Source organism: Macaca nemestrina, chromosome 17, assembly GCF_043159975.1.
Source record: "Macaca nemestrina isolate mMacNem1 chromosome 17, mMacNem.hap1, whole genome shotgun sequence".
Lineage (NCBI taxonomy): Eukaryota > Metazoa > Chordata > Mammalia > Primates > Cercopithecidae > Macaca > Macaca nemestrina.
The window spans coordinates 35428214-35447001 of NC_092141.1; the positions used below are offsets into that span (position 1 = coordinate 35428214).

General features: G+C 51.5%; 1 protein-coding gene across 20 annotated transcripts in view; it reads right to left on the minus strand.

Moving 5' to 3' along the window:
• Positions 1-18026, minus strand: part of LOC105476534 (myosin XVIIIA) — a 105851-nt gene extending 87825 nt beyond the window's left edge. For 10 of the 20 annotated variants that reach the window (XM_071082594.1, XM_071082593.1, XM_071082592.1 and 7 more), the window contains exons 1-2: positions 17889-18025; positions 3530-4610 (exon numbers count right to left, since the gene is read on the minus strand). In XM_071082594.1, coding sequence (XP_070938695.1) covers positions 3530-4528 — 999 coding nt within the window. In that variant the 5' untranslated portion in view covers positions 4529-4610; positions 17889-18025. Of the gene's footprint in view, positions 1-3529; positions 4611-17888 lie in introns of all 20 variants that reach the window. The other 10 variants (XM_011732567.3, XM_011732537.3, XM_071082586.1 and 7 more) reach the window with 2 other exon arrangements.
• Positions 18027-18788: the final 762 nt, after the last annotated feature.

The window sequence follows — 18788 nt, forward strand, 5'->3', positions numbered from 1 at the left end:
CTAACGGACGGGTAGGTGGAAGGTAGATGGCAGTAGAAAACGCTGTTCTCCCAGGCCTGCTGGTTGATTTCTACCAGGCCCCAAGTCTACCCTACCACTGTGGCTCACCCCTGCTCCCAGCAGAACCTCATCTCGCAGCTACCAGGACACATGAAGGTGTGAACACAGCATTCTGGACACACACCATGTGAGAGGGAAACTCAAGGGGCTGTGTCTCCCTGGGGCCTTCTAAACAGGCCATGGAGAGGAGCCGGGGGCCTGGCCACATCTGTGTGCAGGAAGAGAACAGATGGCTAGTCAGCTCCCTCAGAGCTCCCTGGGGACAGGCAATGTGTAGACACAGTTGATGGATGGCCTGATGGCAGGGTGGCCAGCAAGAGCTGTCCCTGTGGGGCTACAGTCATCAGGGTATCCCTCCCAGGAGTCTGGAGGAGGCAGGAAGACTTCTCTTGGCGCATAACTGGGATTAGAACTGCTGCCAAGACAGGGAGCAGGAGGAGTAAAAGGAAGAGGAGGAGATAGAGGCTGAGGGTACAGAAGAGGCTGCAGTACCCCACACCACTCCCAGGCCTGTCCCAGGAAGCTGGAAATGCTGGGCTCACCCTGCTCCTCTCTGCTTGTGGCATGAGTCCCCACCACCTACCTGGATGAGAAAAGATACGGGCTTCTTTCAGCCCTATGCGTCTCCTTATCCTGCCACATGGCTCTAGGAGATGCATGGGGATGGGGTTTGCTACTGTGTCCTCTGGCAGATGACACAGGCTGAGGCTTGGGGAAGAAGTCCTCTGGGCACCAGCTGGGCTTACCCCATAGGAGCGAGAGTGAGCCAGCATTTCAGGGATATCAGCTGTAACCTGGAATCCACCAGGGCCTCCAAAGCTAAACCGTCTACTTCCCCAAGGATGGGATAGCAGCAGCTAGTTGGGAAGGGAAAGCTAGGAAATGTGAGATGCCAGGATGATCCCTGTGCTATAAAGAGAAAACCAAGCAGCATCTGGGATGCCAGGCCCAGGGCCCCATAGAGGCCTTGCTGTGGTTCAGCAGGGAGCTGGCAACAATCCCCTGGGGGATTCATTCTTTAAGAAGAAAATTCCATCTGTTAAAAGCAGTGTTAGCCTGGAAGAACGCAGACAGGCATGGCAACATGTTACAGTCTTTGCTTCTTTTTTTTTTTGGAAATGGAGTTTCGCTCTTATTGCCCAGGCTGGAGTTCAATGGCTTGATCTCGGTTTACCACAACCTCCGCCTCCCAGGTTCAAGTGATTCTCCTACCTCAGCCTCCCAAGTAGCTGGGATTACAGGCATGCGCCACCATGCCCAGCTAATTTTCGTATTTTTAGTAGAGACTAAGTTTCTTCAGGTTGGTCAGGCTGCTCTCAAACTCCCGACCTCAGGTGATCCACCCGCCTCGGCCTCCCAAAGTGCTGGGATTACAGGCGTGAGCCACTGCACCCAGCCCAGTCTTTGCTTCTGACATAAAGACCCCTCCCTTGTTCTTCCCCTTCTACCTTGTGGTTCTCTGAGTTCCACCTAACCTGGTGGTTAAAACATAGTAGGTGCTCAATGTGTGCTTCTGGAATGAAGAATCCAGGTCTTTCACACAGACCTCCTCCCATTCACTACCCTTCCCTGACTAGCAAAGCTGCCTAAACCCAGCTAGCTCCGGGTTAAAGGAAGGCCTGGAACCCAACTACAGTGCTTCCTGATAGTCTGATCCTGCCACTGCCAGCCCCTCTTCAGGCCCAAGGTGCTGCTGCGTTGAGCAGCCATCCTTAGCAGCTGCTTGCCCTCCCTGGGAGAAAGCTGGGACCGGGACTCTGCCTGTTTCCTCCTGTTAGCACTTCCTCCCAGTTCTGACTGTGACACATCTGGCTGGTCACTTAGTACCAAAAGGTCCTGGTCAGGCAGCAGGGACCATGATCTGGACGATCCTAAAACCCACAGCTGGGAGGGGAAGATGGCCAGAGGTCAACTTGTCCTTTGTATACTATCTCCAGGCAGGACATTCAAACTGCTATGTAGCCACCCTATCAAAAGACCCCTGGGATTAGTGAGCTTGATGGCCCATGGAGATCTGTTCCTCCATCTGATACAAACCTCTCTGCTCCTGTGCCTCCTGCTGCTCTTTTTGCATGGGCAGCTGGGATCTCAGGGACAGTCAGGACATAGTATCTGTGCAGGTTTTATCCCTCTTGCTTTTCCAGGTCCATGCTTTTTCTCCTTCCAGGAGAGGTAATAAAGACTCTTGGAGCCCAAGTGACCTTTATAAATCAGATCTAGTTACTCCCCTGCTTCGAACCCTTCGATGATCCCATTTCACCGGGATGAAATCTGAATTCCAACTGTGACTTATAAGGTCCTCCATGATCTGCCCCTGCTCTCTCTGCAGCCTCACCTGGTATTCTCTTGCTCACTCAGGGGCAAGAGGAGGCTCTGGCCTGAGGTCATCTTTCCCAAAGATATAATCATACCAGCTGTACATCTCAGATGCTCCATGACAGCCCTAATTTGAAATCATTTGTCTTTTTTTTTTTTTTGAGACGGAGTCTTGCTCTGTGCCCCAGGCTGGAGTGCAGTGGCGCGCTCTCGGCTCACTGCAAGCTCCGCCCCCCCGGGTTCACGCCATTCTCCTGCCTCAGCCTCCCGAGTAGCTGGGACTACAGGCGCCTGCCACCTCGCCCGGCTAATTTTCTTGTATTTTTAGTAGAGACGGGGTTTCACCGTGTTAGCCAGGATGGTCTCGATCTCCTGACCTCGTGATCCGCCCGTCTCGGCCTCCCAAAGTGCTAGGATTACAGGCTTGAGCCACCGCGCCCGGCCCATTTGTCTTTTTTTATCCCCAAGATCTAAATAACATGGAAATATTGTATTTTACCGTCCAGATTGTCTCTTATATCTGGAAGTGACACATATTAGCCTATACACCCCAATTTAGGGCTCAGGAAATATGGTGCCCAAACCCCTAACCCATCCTTGTAATGGAGAAGCTGAATACTTTCACAGTAATTACTAACCAACAGCAGACCTCTCTCGAGGGCTCCAGAGCTGAAACTAAGGTTCAGGCAGAGTTTGGTCTAGCCCATCACCCTTGAGAAACGCATTATGCTGAATTCAGTTAGGTCAATCCAACAGACACAGAACACTGGAGGGAACCATAAAACCATGAGGCCGGGCCAAACTGCTCAGAACTCTACCGGAGTGAACCTTTGGGGACTTGTCCTCAGCTCCCAGACACAGTTGAGAGACAAAGGTGTGACTCCTTTAATGTCCTTGTCTTTCTTCATTAGGTTAAACATGGTGGGGGTGATGTTTGTAGGGGTGGCACCCCCAGAGGATAATGAGCATGGGGCACCTTCTCCTGAGCTCATGCTTCCCCACAAGCTCAGAGAGCAGCACGGCTTCCCCACTTACACACTGCCGGGCTCTGATCGCAGCTCGTGGGGACCCTGATTACCCAGTCAAGCACAACAGCAGGAGGTGCCCACATTCCCCATCCCTGCTCAGCCCAGGTGCCCAGGGAAGCACTCACATCGGATGGCTCCCTCCGAGGTCCCTCGCCGCTCCGCAGCCAGCTCCTGCTGAGTTCGCTGAGCTCTGGAATGGGCTGCACCTTGAGCCGTACGCTGTCCCCTGACTGCCGGATCATCTCCACAATTTCATCCCTGGACTTGTTCTCCACATTGTGCCCATTAATCTCCACCAGTCGATCTCCTGGCACCAGCCCCAAGGCCAGGTCCTTGGTGCCTGCACCAGGCTCAGCAAAGTGGACCACCCGCCGATAGGCCTGGCCCTCAGGGCCCCGATCCAGCATGGTTGTGCGCCGCAGGGAGAAGCCAAAGTCTCCAGTGGGCCGTCGTTGCAGCTCCAGCTCCCGGAGGGCAGGTGGGGGCAGGGGCACCACGGGGGGCAGGCGCAGGTCGACTGGGAACTTTTTAGTCACTAGCTCAGGGGCTCGGGATCGGTGCCCTGGTCGAGGGATGCCTGGGCCAGGATGCTGCACCAGCTGTCCCTCTAGAGTCCTCACCTCCACCTGTGGTGAGGGGGCGGCAGAGTGCTCTGAGGGCGTCGAGGTTTCTGAGGCGCTCTCATCCCGGCTACGCTGGGAGAAGGAAAAGCGCTTGACAATCATCTGTGAGTTCTGCTTGGCCAGTGAGCCGAACTTGGCTGCCCGCTGCAGCACCGAGCCACGGAAGCTGCCCTCCTCACCCTTGAGGTCATCGCTGGAGCTGGCTGTGCTTAGATGGCCCGAGTCCAGGATGATGCTGCCCCGGTTACTGTCGGAGTCAATGTCAGTTAGGTGTAGGTCAGAGCCGCTGGCCACCTTGATAGGGATGGGGTTGGAGATTTCCAGGCGCGTCTTGGATTCCCGCTTGGAGGAGCGGTTCAGGTTGAAGAAGCCGCGTCGCAGGCTCATCTCCTCCAGGCTCCGAAGCTCTGCCGCTGACATCCGCTCCTTTTTCTCCTTTTTCTCCTTCTTCTCCTTCCGCCCGCCATCTTTGTCCTTGTCTTTCTTCATTAGGTTAAACATGGTGGGGGTGCTGTTTGTATGGGGTAGCACCCCCAGAGGATTATGAGTGCTTAGCACAGGGCCTTGGTGCCCCACTTTGCTGCTGCAAACAGAAACACAGAGAGAGAAAGGTTATTCGAACAGAGCCTCGTGTGTCTCTAGTCCAGACATAACCAAATGATACAGCTACTCCTCAGTGGGTGCTAGCTATGTGCCAGGCACTCTGCTTTACCCACTATTGTCTCCATTGATTTAATCCTTACAACCTTTCTATAGGTAGTTACTATTATTACACCATTTTACAAATAAGGAAACTTGAGGCTTAGATAAGGCGGTAAAAGCCCAGATTCCAAAGCCTGTCATTTCCTTGAATCCTTGATAGACCAAGGCTTAGGTGTACCTGGAGGTAGTATGTGGGAGATCTGACCTCCTGGTAAGAGAATACTTCAAGCCAACCTGGGACCTGACTTAAGATTCAAACACAGGCCGGGCAGGGTGGCTCATGCTTGTAATCCTAGCACTTTGGGAGGCTGAAGCAAGAGGATCGATTGAGCCCAGAAGTTTAAGACCAGCCTGGACAACATAGTGAGATCCTATTTCTACAAAAATATTTTAAAAATTAGCCAGGCGTGGTGGTGCATGCCCACAGTCCTAGCTACTTGGGAATCTGAGGATTGCTTGAGCCCAGGAGGTTGAGGTTGCAGTGAACTATGATCACACTACTCCAGCCTGGGCAACACAGTGAGACCCTGTCTCAAAAAAAACAAGATTCGGCCGGGCACGGTGGCTCAAGCCTGTAATCCCAGCACTTTGGGAGGCCGAGACGGGCGGATCACGAGGTCAGGAGATCGAGAGACGATCCCGGCTAACACGGTGAAACCCCGTCTCTACTAAAAAATACAAAAAACTAGCCGGGTGAGGTGGCGGGCGCCTGTAGTCCCAGCTACTCGGGAGGCTGAGGCAGGAGAATGGCATAAACCCGGGAGGCGGAGCTTGCAGTGAGCTGAGATCCGGCCACTGCACTCCAGCCTGGGTGACAGAGCAAGACTCCGTCTCAAAAAAAAAAAAAAAAAAAAGATTCAAACTCAAAGGAAAAAGAAAAGGGACTTAATGCAACATCACCTCCCACAGACAATATTCGTTTAAGCAACAGACATCCCATTCTTTGGGCTCTTTCCTGAGCCTGTTATCCCTAGAGTAGCACCCTTAGCCACCGCCTAACAGAAGACCTCAAAGGAATCAACATTTATTTAATGACCACCACTGCCTAGGCCTAATACCAGGTACTTTACATGCACTATCTCCTCTGAACCTCACAGCATTCCTGCAAGGTAGATATCATTATTTCCACTGTACAAAGGAGGAAAATGGGACACAGAAAATTAAGTATATGTTAGTTGTCATACAGTTAATAAATGGTGATGTTGGGATTCAGTGGCAAATATTGTGTTCTTTCTAGGGCCTGGGTGACCAAAGTAAAGCAGCAAGAGAAGGAAGGGAAGTTCCAGACCAAACAGAGGATAGACAGCTGCGAGGTGGGGGTGGGGTAGGGTCCACTGGATAAACAGGATCCTAAAAAATTCACATCCTTTTCCCCAGACCAACACCTAAATATAGCCCTAGGAAGAAAGCTGTGGTAGCCTGAAAGAAAATCCCAGTCCCAGGGTGTGTGCAACCTACCCACAACCTACTCAACCCCCTGCACATCTAACAGGACAGGACTGATAAAAACCTGGTGGGAAAGAGTTGAGAGAGTCTTTCTTGTTCTAACCAGCAGGGAACAAGAAGAAGAAATAGGCCATGTCACCTAATTGGAAATTAAATGACATTTTTTTCTCTCTCTGAAAGTCTACCCCTCTGAGTTTCAGACATGGGATCTATAATCTCATCCCTTCTAGTAATGGCCTCTTGCCAGGCCCTGGACAGGCCTTTCCTCTCTGTGTGCCCCACCCCCACAACCAAGCAGGCCCCTCCAGGATCTCCAGTCTACTGAGAGGGACCACCCTTCAACCCTGGTACAACGCTCAGGAAGGTATCAAGGTCAGAAGTTCCCAAAGGCCCTAGTGCAATGGCTAATTGCTTCCCCCTGCCCAGCATCCTGACTTGTGCTGCTCCTGGCATACCATCTCATCTCCTTTCTAGAGCAGTGCTGTCCATAAGAAATATAATTCAAGGCCAGGTGCAGTGGCTCATGCCTGTAATCCCTAATACTTTAGGAGGCTGAGGCAGGCAGATCACTTGAGGTCAGAAGTTCAAGACCACTCATGCCTATAATCCCAGCACTTTGGGAGGCCAAGGCGGGCGGATCACCTGAGGTTAAGAGTTAGAGACTAGCCTGGCCAACATAGTAAAACCTCGTGTCTACTAAAAACACAAAAATGAGCCAGGCGTGATGGTGCACGCCTGTAATCTCAGCTATTCAGGTGGCTGAGGCATGAGAATCACTTAACCCAGGAGGCAGAGGTGGCGCCATCTCAGCTCACTGCAACCTCCGCCTACCAGGTTCACGCCATTCTCCTGCCTCAGCCTCCCAAGTAGCTGGGACTACAGGTGCCTGCCACCACGCCCGGCTAATTTTCTGTATTTTTAGTGGAGACGGGTTTTCACCGTGTTAGCCAGGATGGTCTCAATCTCCTGACCTTGTGATCTGCCTGCCTCGGCCCCCCAAAGTGCTGGGATTACAGGCATGAGCCACCACGCCCAGCCTTGAACTTGTTGGTTCTAAATGCTACATGCACAGTAGCTGGGAGTTAGACAGGAAATCTAGGGCCGAAAAGGCACACAGCCAGGGGCCTTGGCCAGGTAGTCTGAACTGATTTGGGGTGGAGGGGTACCTGACAGCCAGCATTCTCTCTTCAGGGCTCTACTGTGACAAGGGGAGTCTCTCTCCTCCTGAATGTTGATGGGGTGTGGCACAGACCTACCATAAACCAAGATGTGGGATCTTCAGCTGTTACCGCCCACCTTATATCTCACCCACCACTGCTTGGATCATCTTAAAGGGATGGTTTAGAAGATAACTCCAGGGGCACTTGTGGGAGAAATGAAGAAAAAAATCCACCTTGGGGACTTGGATGGGACAACAAGAGTATCTTGGCCTCAGTCCAACCACAGAGAACCCAACTGACTATAATGCTGTTCCACCAAGACACCCAATTCTTGGTCTATAATGCTTACCCAATCCTGGCTCTTTGCTAGGGACTAGATCGCTGAGTAGCATGAGTGGAAAGGAGCTCCCAGAATTCTAGGATCTTTGGGCTGGAAAGGTCCCTGAAAAAGTCTCAGCAAAAGCTTGTTCCTCACTGTCATTGTGGCAGTCAGGACAGCAGATGGTCACAGCAGCAGCACAAGGAACGGCGCGCTGGCCAGAAGTTTTAGGAGATTTGGTATCTAGGCCTGGATCTGCCAAAAAATCACTGGGGAACCTTGAGCCTGTCACTCTGCTCAAGGTTGAACTACAGTATGATCTAGATCTCTTCTGGCTCTAAAATTCTAAATATCTAAGTCTCCTGTGGACACAGGTTAAGTTATTAACCTTCTGCCAAAGGCACCCTTCTCATTCCAACCCTGGGGCCTTCAGAGAATTGCGGCTATGTCAGCCCTGCCCTCACTACCTCTGTCCTGCACCACCGTCTACACAGCTCACAAGGCACCTCTTCCCCACCACCATCCCCATAATCGTCAGGCCTGGCTGTGGACGTTCTCTCCTGACTCTAGACCTGCCTGGCTGCCTGCAGCCTCCCGTCCAGGATCAGATCTACAATGCAACTGCTGCTCTATCGCCTTCTTGTAGACCTTGCACTTTCTGGCACCTCCTGGCCTCAGGTCCAAAGTCTCCAACAGCTCTGATACCACCACCTTCCTACTCCCTATCCGAGGCTGCAGTTTCTATCTGCCTCCCCTTCCTCTCCTACCCTCTCCCTCCACTCCAGTGAAGGTAACCTTACAATTTTCCTGACCTCCTTCTCTGCGTTTCTCTCCTCACCATACTCTAAGTAAAGTTTTTCTTAATTTTAAGAAAAGGAAGGCATCTATGTAAGTTAGGGTATGGACCCGAATTATCTTGATCTTACTATCCCCAAAAACAAAAGGAAAGTACAATCTGTCCACTTATCTGCTCTATCACTTTAAGAGAGTAAGCATCCTGAAGGCAATGACCATTCAACTCAAATATACATCTATCTGTCCATTAGAGAGTGCATAAACAATGTTCATATTCATACAATGGAATACTACTCAGCAAGAAAAAGGAAACAACTAAAGATACACACAATAGGGATTAACTTCAAAATCATGATTTCAAGTGAGAGGGAAAGAAGTCTTTGACAAAGTACATATTGGTATGATGCTCTTTATATGAAGTTCTAGTGCAGGCAAAACTAACCTATGGTGGGGGTAGGAGTGGGATCACATGAGGGAACTTTTTGGGGTGATGTTCGTGTCCTATATATTGATAGCGGTTTGGGTTGATAAGTATATGCATTTGTCAAGTCATCAAATGGTGCACATAAGATTTGTGCATTCAGCCAGGCACGGTGGCTCACATCTGTAATCCCAGCACTTTGGGAGGCCAAGGCGGGTGGATCACGAGGTCAGGAGATCGAGACCATCCTGAAACCCGTCTCTACTAAAAATACAAAAAATTAGCCGGGCATGGTGGCACGCGCCTGTAGTCCCAGCTACTAGGATGGCTGAGGCAGGAGAATCGCTTGAACCTAGGAGGCGTAGGTTGCAGTGAGCCAAGATCGCGCCACTGCACTCTAATCTGGGAGACAGAGCAAGACTCCGTCTCAAAAAAAAAAAAAAGAAAAAAAAAAAGATTTGTGCATTCATTGTTTGTAAATATTCACTCAAAAGAACTATAAATAAATATTGAACTCTAGTGAATGATATATATGTTAAAGTATTTGGGGCGAAATATACTGATGTCTACATTTTACTTTGAAATGCATAAAATTTTAAGACAGCTTGATGAGGTTGGGCAAGGTGGCTCACACCTATAATCCCAACACTTTGGGAGGCCGAGATGGGCAGATCGCTTGAGCTCAGGAGTTGGAGACAAGCCTGGGCAACATGGCAAAGCCCTATCTCTACTCAAAATACAAAAAAGTATCTGGATGTGGTGGTGCCTGCCTGTGGGAACTACTTGGGAGGCTAAGGTGGGAAGATCACCTGAGCCTGGGAGGTCGAGGCTACAGTGAGCCACAATCATGCCATTGCATTCCAGCCTGGGTAACAGAGTGAGACCCTGTCTCAAAAAAAAAAAAAAAAAACATAGCCTGATGGATGGACCAAGGGATAAAGATATGTAAAAGCAAGGATAGGAAAATGTTAATTGTAGAATCTAGGAGATGAAGAGTATTAATTGCAAAATTCTTTAACTTTTCTGAATGTTTGCAGGTCATTGTGATAAAATTTTGGGAAAAAATATGTATCTATCAGTCACTTCCTAAAGGCAAGCAACATAAAGATAAAAAAGCCCAGTGTCAGATCTCAGGCTTTGGATATCAAGTAACAAACCTGTGAACAAATCTGAGTAAATAGGGCCGGGTGCGATGGCTCATGCCTGTAATCCTAGCACTTTGGGAGGCTGAGGAGGGCAGATCACCTGAGATCAGGTGTTCGAAAGCAACCTGGTCAACATGGTGAAACCTCATCTCTACTAAAAGTAGCTGGGCATGGTGGCATGCACCTGTAATCCCAGCTACTCAGGAAGCTGAGGCAGGAGAATCGCTGGAACCTGGGAGGCAGAGGTTGCAGTGAGCTGAGCTCACGCCACTGCACTCCAGCCTGGGCGATAGAACAAGACTCCATCTAAAAAAAAAAAAATTAAATACAAATGAAAAAAAATCTGAGTAAATAGCTATGCAATCTCAGGCAAGTCACTTAAGGCCTCCATGCCTCCATTTCCTCATCTGTAAAATGCAGATAATAATGGTACCTACCACCTAAAGGTGGCGGAATTAAATGAAATACATTTAATTACCCTCAGAGAGGTACCTAATAGTAGCAGGGCACATTTTTTGCCATCTAAATGGGACAGCAGAGAGGATAACAGAGTGCACAAATGACCATCAGCACAAGTATGACTAAAATAAGTCAAAACCTTTGTACACGGAAAGTAAAGTCCAAAGAAGTGAAGGTAACTTGATAAGCACAAGGCCAAGCTGGATCACACTGACTTGAGTCCAGAGGGCCCACGTAGCTAGTGCCAAGGATACTATGGACAGGCACTTTGTAGGGACAGAAATACAAATGGCCAACAAACATGAACAGGTATTCAGCCTCCACAATATTCACAGACATGTGAAATTGAGGTATACTATTTTCAATTAGCAGTTTAGTAAAAACTATGAAGGTTGATAACATCAATCAATTAGGGCATGGGATGCAGGGAGTCTCTCATAAGTCTTGGAAGAAACACAAACTGGTAGGTTGGTGCAAAAGTAATTGTGGTTTTTGCCGTTAACTTTTAATGGCAAAAACCTCAATTACTTTTGCACCAACTAATATATTTTCAGAGGTCAAGTTAGTGGTATCTATGAAAAAAAAATTTTTTTTAAGAGACAAGGTCTTGCTTTGTCACCCAGGCTGGAGTTTGGTGGCTCAATCATAGATCACTGCAGCCTTGAACTCCTGGGCTCAAGTGATCCCCCTGTCTCAGCCTCCTCAGTAGCTGGGACTACAGGTGTGTGCCACCATTACTGGCTAACTTTTTAAAAATTGTTTTAGACACAGGGTCTTGCTATTCTGTCCAGGCTGGTCTCAAACTCCTGGCCCCAAGCAATCCTCCTGCCTCAGCCTCCTGAGTAGCTAGGATTACAGGCACCACCACTGCACCTGGCATATGAAAATATTTATGTACATATTCTTTGGGCAATTCCATTATAAGACATCTATAGGTACATTCACATAATACACACGGCTAATCCTTGCAGCATTGTTTATAATAGCAAGTCTATAAATATAAAAGTCCTTACTAGAGAATAGTAAAACTGGCCAGGTGCAGTGGCTCAGGCCTCTAATTCCAGCACTTTGGGAGGCCAAGGCAGGAGGACTGCTTGAGCCCAGGAGTTTGAGACCAGCCTGGACAACATAGTGGGACTCTGACTCCACAAATTTTTTTTTAAAAAGTAGCTAAGCAGTGGTGCACACCTGTAATACCAGCTACTTGGGAGGTTGACGTGGGAGAATATCACTTGAGCCTAGGAGGTCAAGGCTGCATGAGCCAAGATTCATGCTACTGTGCTCCAGCCTGGGTAGAGGGAGACTATGTCTCAAAAAAAAAAAAAAGGCTGGGCATGGTGGCTCACACCTATAATCCCAACATTTTGGGAGGCTGAGGCAGGTGGATCACTTGAGGTCAGGAGTTCGAGACCAGCCTGGCCAACATGGTAAACCCCATCTTTACTAAAAACACAAAAATTTGCCAGTGTAGTGGCACACCTGTAATCCCAGCTACTCAGGAGGCTGAGGCAGAAGAATCACTTGAATCCAGGAGGTGGAGGTTGCAGTGAGCCAAGATCATGCCATTGCACTCCAGCCTGCACGAGAGGGCGAGACTCCATCTCAAAAACAAAAAAGCTAAATTATACAACTGAGCAGTTGTATAATTAAAAGTAAAAAGAATGAAGTAGATTTGTATACACTGACCTGGAAATATTCTATACTATATTGTTAAGTGAAAAAACAGGTTGCAGGATAGTTTATAATTTTGCTAAAATTTAAAAACCTATATTACATGTATATTTGCACAGTATTTGCATATATGTAGGAAAAACGTATGCTCTGGGGAGGAGACTGGAATTTTAGAAGGGTCAAATAGACTTGTGTTTCATCCGTATTTTAATTTTTTTTTCTTTTTTTAAATAATAGAGATGGGGTCTCACCATGTTGGTCAGGCTGATCTTGAACTCCTGGCTTCAAGCAGTCCACACACCTTGGCCTCCAAAGTGCTGGGATTATAGGCATGGGCCACCACGTCCAGGCTATATTTTAATTTTTTATAAGAACATTCATCTGGTAAATGTGTATTTGCTTATACCTAGGAGCTTTAGGGAGTCGGATTATTTATCATTTTTCTTCTACCTTTCTTTCATCTCTTTTTTTTTTTTTTTTTTTTTTTTGAGACAGGGTCTCACTGTGTCCTCCAGGCTAGAGTGTGGTAGTGCAATCTCAGTTCACTGCAGCCTTAACCTCCTGGGGCTCAAGCCATCCTTCCCACTTCAGCCTCCTGAGTAGCCGGGACTACAGGCATGCCCCACCACACTCAGCTAATTTTTGTATTTTTTGTAGAGACAGGGTCTCTCCATGTTGCCCAGCCTGGTCTCAAATTCCTGGGCTCAAGCGAACTGCCTATCTCGGCCTCCCAAAGTCCTGGGATTACAGGTGTGAGCCACTGCGTCTGGCCTCCTACAGGAAATTTTAAAATAGTTATATAAGATGATATTTTATATAACATATATTAAACTATAAACATACATAATGCCTAAAATATATATAATAAGCTTTTTTTTTTTTTTTAATATAATAAGCTTTTAAAAAGCAGTCTGGCCAGGCGCGGTGGCTCATGCCTGTAATCCCAGCACTTTGGGAGGACGAGGCAGGTGGATGACGAGGTCAGGAGTTCAAGACCAGCCCGGCCAAGATGGTGAAACCCCGTCTCTACTAAAAATACAAAAAAGTAGCCGGGCGTGGTGGTGGGTGCCTGTAATCCCAGCTACTCCGGAGGCTGAGGCAGAGAATCGCCTGAACCCGGGAGGCGGAGTTTGCAGTGAGCCGAGATCAGGCCACTGCACTCCAGCGCTGGCAACAGAGAAAGACTCCTCAAAAAAAGCAGCAAGTCTGGAAAAATTCGATCAAAAAATATCAGTGGTCATCTCTGGAGAGTAGGGGAGAAGAAGGGTAACACTTTAGTAACGCTTTAGCTTTCTACCTAATGATTCAACTTTTTTCCAGACTAAAATAAATGTCTGGACAAACTAGTAGGTAATCCACTAACAGTAAAGCTGCAAACAGGGTAATAGTCAGTTTAAGGATTGCCTTCATGTCTTGAAAAAGTTTCGGTGGCTTAGGGGACTTAGTTAAAATAGAGCTCACTAGTGTCTTGTGGCTGTAAGTGGGGACACGTTTAAATGGGTCACCCTGCAGCTAGCAAAAGAAAGAAAGAAAGAAAAAAAACCCAGGAAATGGAAACTATAACGTTAGAGTCCCAAGACAAGGGTGCCCAGACTTGGCTGTGGCGGATAGATTCTTAGGTCAGTCCTCCTACCCCCACACCACACTCATAAATAAATACAAAGGAAATACTTTCCCGGGAGAGCCGGCCTCTCTCCCTTGACCTCTGACCTCCCTGAGTGGCCGTTTCCTCCAGCCCCGGGGCCCCCATCCCGGCTCTGCCCGGCGCCGAGGGTTGTAGCGGCGGCCGGCGGGGTCGCCAGCACCTGGCCTGGCCGCGCGCTCCAGGGTGAGCCTCCTCCCGGCTGGCTGTGCTGAGCTCCGCAGTGCCGGGTGACTCCCTGCCAGGTCACACGGAGCTTATCTGGCTCCAGGTGTGCTCCCTCACTCCGACTGCACGCTTTTCACGTGACATCAGCCGGCCCTCCCGCCGCCGCGCGGTGAGCCGGGCGGCCCTCGGCGTTTCCCGGTGGCTGGGCCAGCGCAACCGCGGCGCTTCCCGCTGCGATCCCATCTCCCCCGGAACGCAGCAATCCGGCGGGCAAGGGACGAACGCAAGGGGGAGAGAGCTCCTGCGGCCCCGCCAGGTCCCCTGCTGCTCTTCCAAGTGCACCGTCGGTCGCTCAGCTCAGCTAATAGCCCTTCCGTGTGACCTTGAGCAAGTCCCCTCCCCTCTCTAGGCCTTCATTATTTCAGCTACAGTATCTTCAAGAGCCTGAGAGCTCAGACTTGGCCCTCAGCCTCTGCTGGGGAGGTATTCTGCTCAACCACACACTGCAGGTTGTAATCCCGCTCTACCTCCGACTTGCTGTGTGACCTTCAGCCCATCATCCAACCTCTCTGAATATCAGAGAATAATCACAATAATCACTTGTAAGTGATGATAAAGTACTTGGCAGAGAGAAAGGGCCCTGGGTCCTGTAAAATCATCAGTCCAACAACCAAAACTGCTTCCTGACTCTAAAGTTTGAAATGTCAAGGGAAATTGACATTTTACAAGCCCTGCATGCAATTCCTACTTCAAGAGAAGGACAGGGAAGTGAAGGTGGGGAGTGGAGGCTCACCAGGTCTGCTCAACACCTCTCCCAATCCAGCTCCTACCTCAGCACCTCCCCACCTCCTCTCATTCAAGCCACCTTGGAAAATGCTAGGGGGGAAAAAAGGTGATAGGGGTGGGGTGTGCAGATCTTAAAGCACCCAGAGGTCTGACCCTAAAGCAGAACTTAAACTCCATCAAGCCCCCTACCAATCCCAAGTCCTGTGGGAACCTGTCAATTACAGCAGACAGTGGGCTGGGCCCTCCTACTGCCCCAAACCTTTAAACTACAACCAGCTAGAGCCCCTCGGTTTTCCCACCATACTCAGGCCTGGGACCCCGGGCCACCAACAAAACCCAGCTCACATGGATGCTCTGGTTCTTGCCTGTGGCGTCCACTCCAGGTGAGAGGATCTGGCTGGGGAGGTCTCTACTTTCAAGGAGTAAGAACAACCCTGCTGCCCTGGAGACCTGTGACACACCAAGTCCGGATGAAGGCTTCCTGAGTTCCAACAACTCCCAGCTCCACCTCAGCAGGGTGGATTCTCCCTTTCACAGGAGCCCCAGTTCTGCCCCACCCAGTCCACCTTTAGGTACCTGCCTCTGGGGGGCCCAGAGTTTTCAGGCCTAGTTTCTGAAGACACATGCACTCCTCAATGAACAGCCACTACCAGGGCCAGTGAGGGGGCCTCCAGGGAACTGGCTGGCTACCCAGACGGCCCAGGAGTGAGGCTGAGAGACCAGGTGGGAGTCAGGAAGGGCATAACCCACATGAGGAAAGTCTGGGGCGCAGGAGGAAGTCCTCAGGCACACACTCTAGCACCTGGGCCAGGCCAGGAGAGAGTAAACAAACTAGACACTCAGAGCTACCAGGCACCAGGTCATCAGCTGTTCAAAGTTCAAAGCTCCCAAAGTAAGTGACCACCAGCCTGTGGCCCCTCCCATGCCCACCCTCCACCCCCACCTACAACCCTTCTCATTCCCCTAATCCCCTCAATACAATAGCTGCCCCCAAAGCCATGGTTTTCCTGGAATTGAGGCCACAACCCCGATGTCCTCAACCCAAAATGGACAAGCACACCTCCACCCGAGGCTATATATAACCCGTCTGTCAAATCCAGAAACCAGGAGGATGTTTCCTGGAAAGCCTTCATCACAAAAAAACAGAGGGGAAGCTGAGGAGGTGGGAAGCCATGGACAAAGAGCCAGTGAGGCTTGTCAGGAAGCCAGAGACCTCAGGAGAGCAACTTACAATATCCCCAAATAGAAAGTAGCCCCTGAACTAAAAAGGGTGGGGAACATTAGGCCAGGCCTGTTGCTACGACAACAGGGCACCAATCTGCTCAAGAAAAGGGCTCCAAAGCACAAGGGAAAGGCAGCTTGATTCAATGGGCTCTGTACTCACCGTCCTCCTCAGATGATCTTGCTTTTTTTTTTTTTTTTTTTTTGAGACAGAGTTTCACTCTTGTTGCCCAGGCTGGAGTGCAATGGCGCGATCTCAGCTCACCACAACCTCCGCCTCCCAGGCTCAAGCAATTCTCCTGCCTCAGCCTCCCAAGTAGCTAGGATTACAGGCACAAGCCACCACGCCCGGCTAATTTTGTATTTTTAGTAGAGACGGGGTTTATCCATGTTGAGGTTGGTCTCCAACTCCTGACCTCAGGTGATCCGCCTGCCTTGGCCTCCCAAAGTGCTGGGATTACAGGTGTGAGCCACCGCGCCCGGCCTGATCTCGCTATTAATCATCCAAGTGGCCTCCCCTCCCTTCCAGCGGGCCCCAGTGCATACACAATTGCCAGAGCTCACTCGCCACAGGGGCACTGATGAGGTCTCCTCGGCCACAGACACGCCAGGGGCTCCAAAAGACAAGACGAACCCACACTAACTAGCCCAAGTCATTGGCAGGGTGAAGCGGGGAGGGAACCCAATTCTTTAATTCTGGGTGGCCATCTGAGGGCATGAAGGCCCTAACCAGGACAGTCCCTCTCAGGAAGCATTCCCCGAGCCCTCCCCACACAAACACACACTATGAGGCCAGCGCCAAACACGTGCCCCATTGGTCAAGTGGCCAGGCAAAACGAATACGGGCTCAAAAACAAACTGGCTGTCTTCCTCCCCATCTCCCCCACCCCCCACCTCTGGCTCATTCTGGCCGCAACCTTTCCAACTAATCAGTAAGACACATGTGCCTTGCAGTAGGGCAACTCCCCCATCTCCACCCCCACAACAAAGCCCCAATGCCTGGCCTGTCCCTGCGGGCCTTATCGCACCCAGGAACATGACCCACACTCCTGGCCAGGCTTGGGACCAAGGAGAGCACCCCCACTAACAAGGGGCAGGGTGAGGGGGCAGCCACCCCTACCACCTCCCCTTCCCATTGGCGAAACAACTGGCATGACAGGTTAGCAGGGCGGGGCGTTGGGGCGGTCTCTCCAGAGGCCTGGGGCAGCTTGTCCGACCTTCCCACACGCACCCCACCCCTCTGCAGGGAAAGGTGAGGTGAGCATTCAGTCGCAGGGTACAGCCTGCACTCCCTAATCCCCAAAGCCTGCCACCATTCATCGCCTCATCTTCTGTCCCAAGAGGAGGGGGCCCAGGGAAGCGGGGTCTCTATTGTTTTGCCAGCTGTCTAGCAGCTGCTCCTTTGAGAGGAGCCCGCAGTCGGCCCGGCAGTGAAAGAGTGAAGGCCGCTGGGAGGGATAAAAGGCTGGGTAGAGGTGCTCCCTTTCCCCGCTGCCTTCCTCAGCGCCCCGCTCGCTCGCTCGCTCCATCGGGGGGCCTGGGCCGGGGCAAGAGAAGTCCCCCCACCCCCGAGGCTGCAGCCCGCACCCCGCAGCTCCGGGCCACCTGGGCGCCTCCAAGCGCCAAATCCCCCCACACTGAAGGCCACCCTGTCCTGCCTCCCTGCGCCCCCCAGGTTGGCTGGAAGGGCCGGTGGTCCCCCTTCCCCGCCGCTCCCGGTCGGCCCCCACCCCTGGGCGTCGAGCTCCACGGCGCCGCCAGGGACGGGAGCCGGGAGTCCGGGCCGCTGCTTCCAGGGGACAGGGGAGGAGGAGGAGCCGCCGGGCCCCGCCGCCTGCCCGCCCGCCCGCCCGGCCGGAGCCCGCCCCGCCGCCCCACCGGGCCGGGCCCGCCACCGAGCGGCAGCCGCCGCCGACCCGCACTCACCGGCCACCGGAGCCCGCCCGGCAGGCAGCAGAAGCGGAGACGCGGCATCCAGCAGCCTCGGCCCGGTCGGGGCTGGAGCAGAGCGCAGCGCGGCGCAGCTCAGCGCCGCCCCCAGCGACCGCGCCAGCCGAGCCGAAAGGGAGCTCCCTGCTGGCTGCTCTGGGGATAAACGCCCGGCCTGCCTGGCAGCACCAGTGCGCGCCGCCAGACGTGGGCCAGGCGGGCCGGGCGCTGCCCTAGCAGCCTCCGTCCGCAGTGGGCTCTGAAGCCCCTCTCGCTGTGTCTGAGAGAGGCCCTGCCTGGAGTTTCTGTCTGCACTGGGCACTGGAGGCTGTCCGAAAAGGGTCCGAAAGGGGCTGAGTGGCACTGCCCAGGACAGGCACCAGGGTCATGATGAACGTATAGAAGAGGGGCTGTCCAAGGCAGGCACCGAACTCTGCAGGCTGTGTTCAAGGTAGTGCTGTCTAGAGGAAGCAATTAAGTCTTACTGGCCAACTCTTCCCAAGGTGGCTCTGCAGAGGCACACACAGGGCCCTGCTGGATGGTGCCCCAGGCTCAGTCCAGACCAGTTACTGCCTTCCATGTCCCAGATGGCACTGCCAGAATGCACTCCCCAAGGTAAAAACAGACTCTCAATAGCTTGGTCTGATAGAGCCCTGTCTCAAAGTGGAGTGGATCAAGAGGCGTACGGGGCCCGGGAGCCATGGCTGTAAGTGCCACTCACTCCCTGAAGGAGTTCACCAATGCCAAGATTAACACTTTCACTCTTTGGAGTGCAGTCTGTCCCTGGGTCCACCGTGTGCTGTAAATATCAAGTGAGCTGCTCTACCCACCAAGAAGACAGTTTATACTTCCTAGGAGAGGCCAAGGGACATCTAGATACCAGGCCTCCAAGATAGG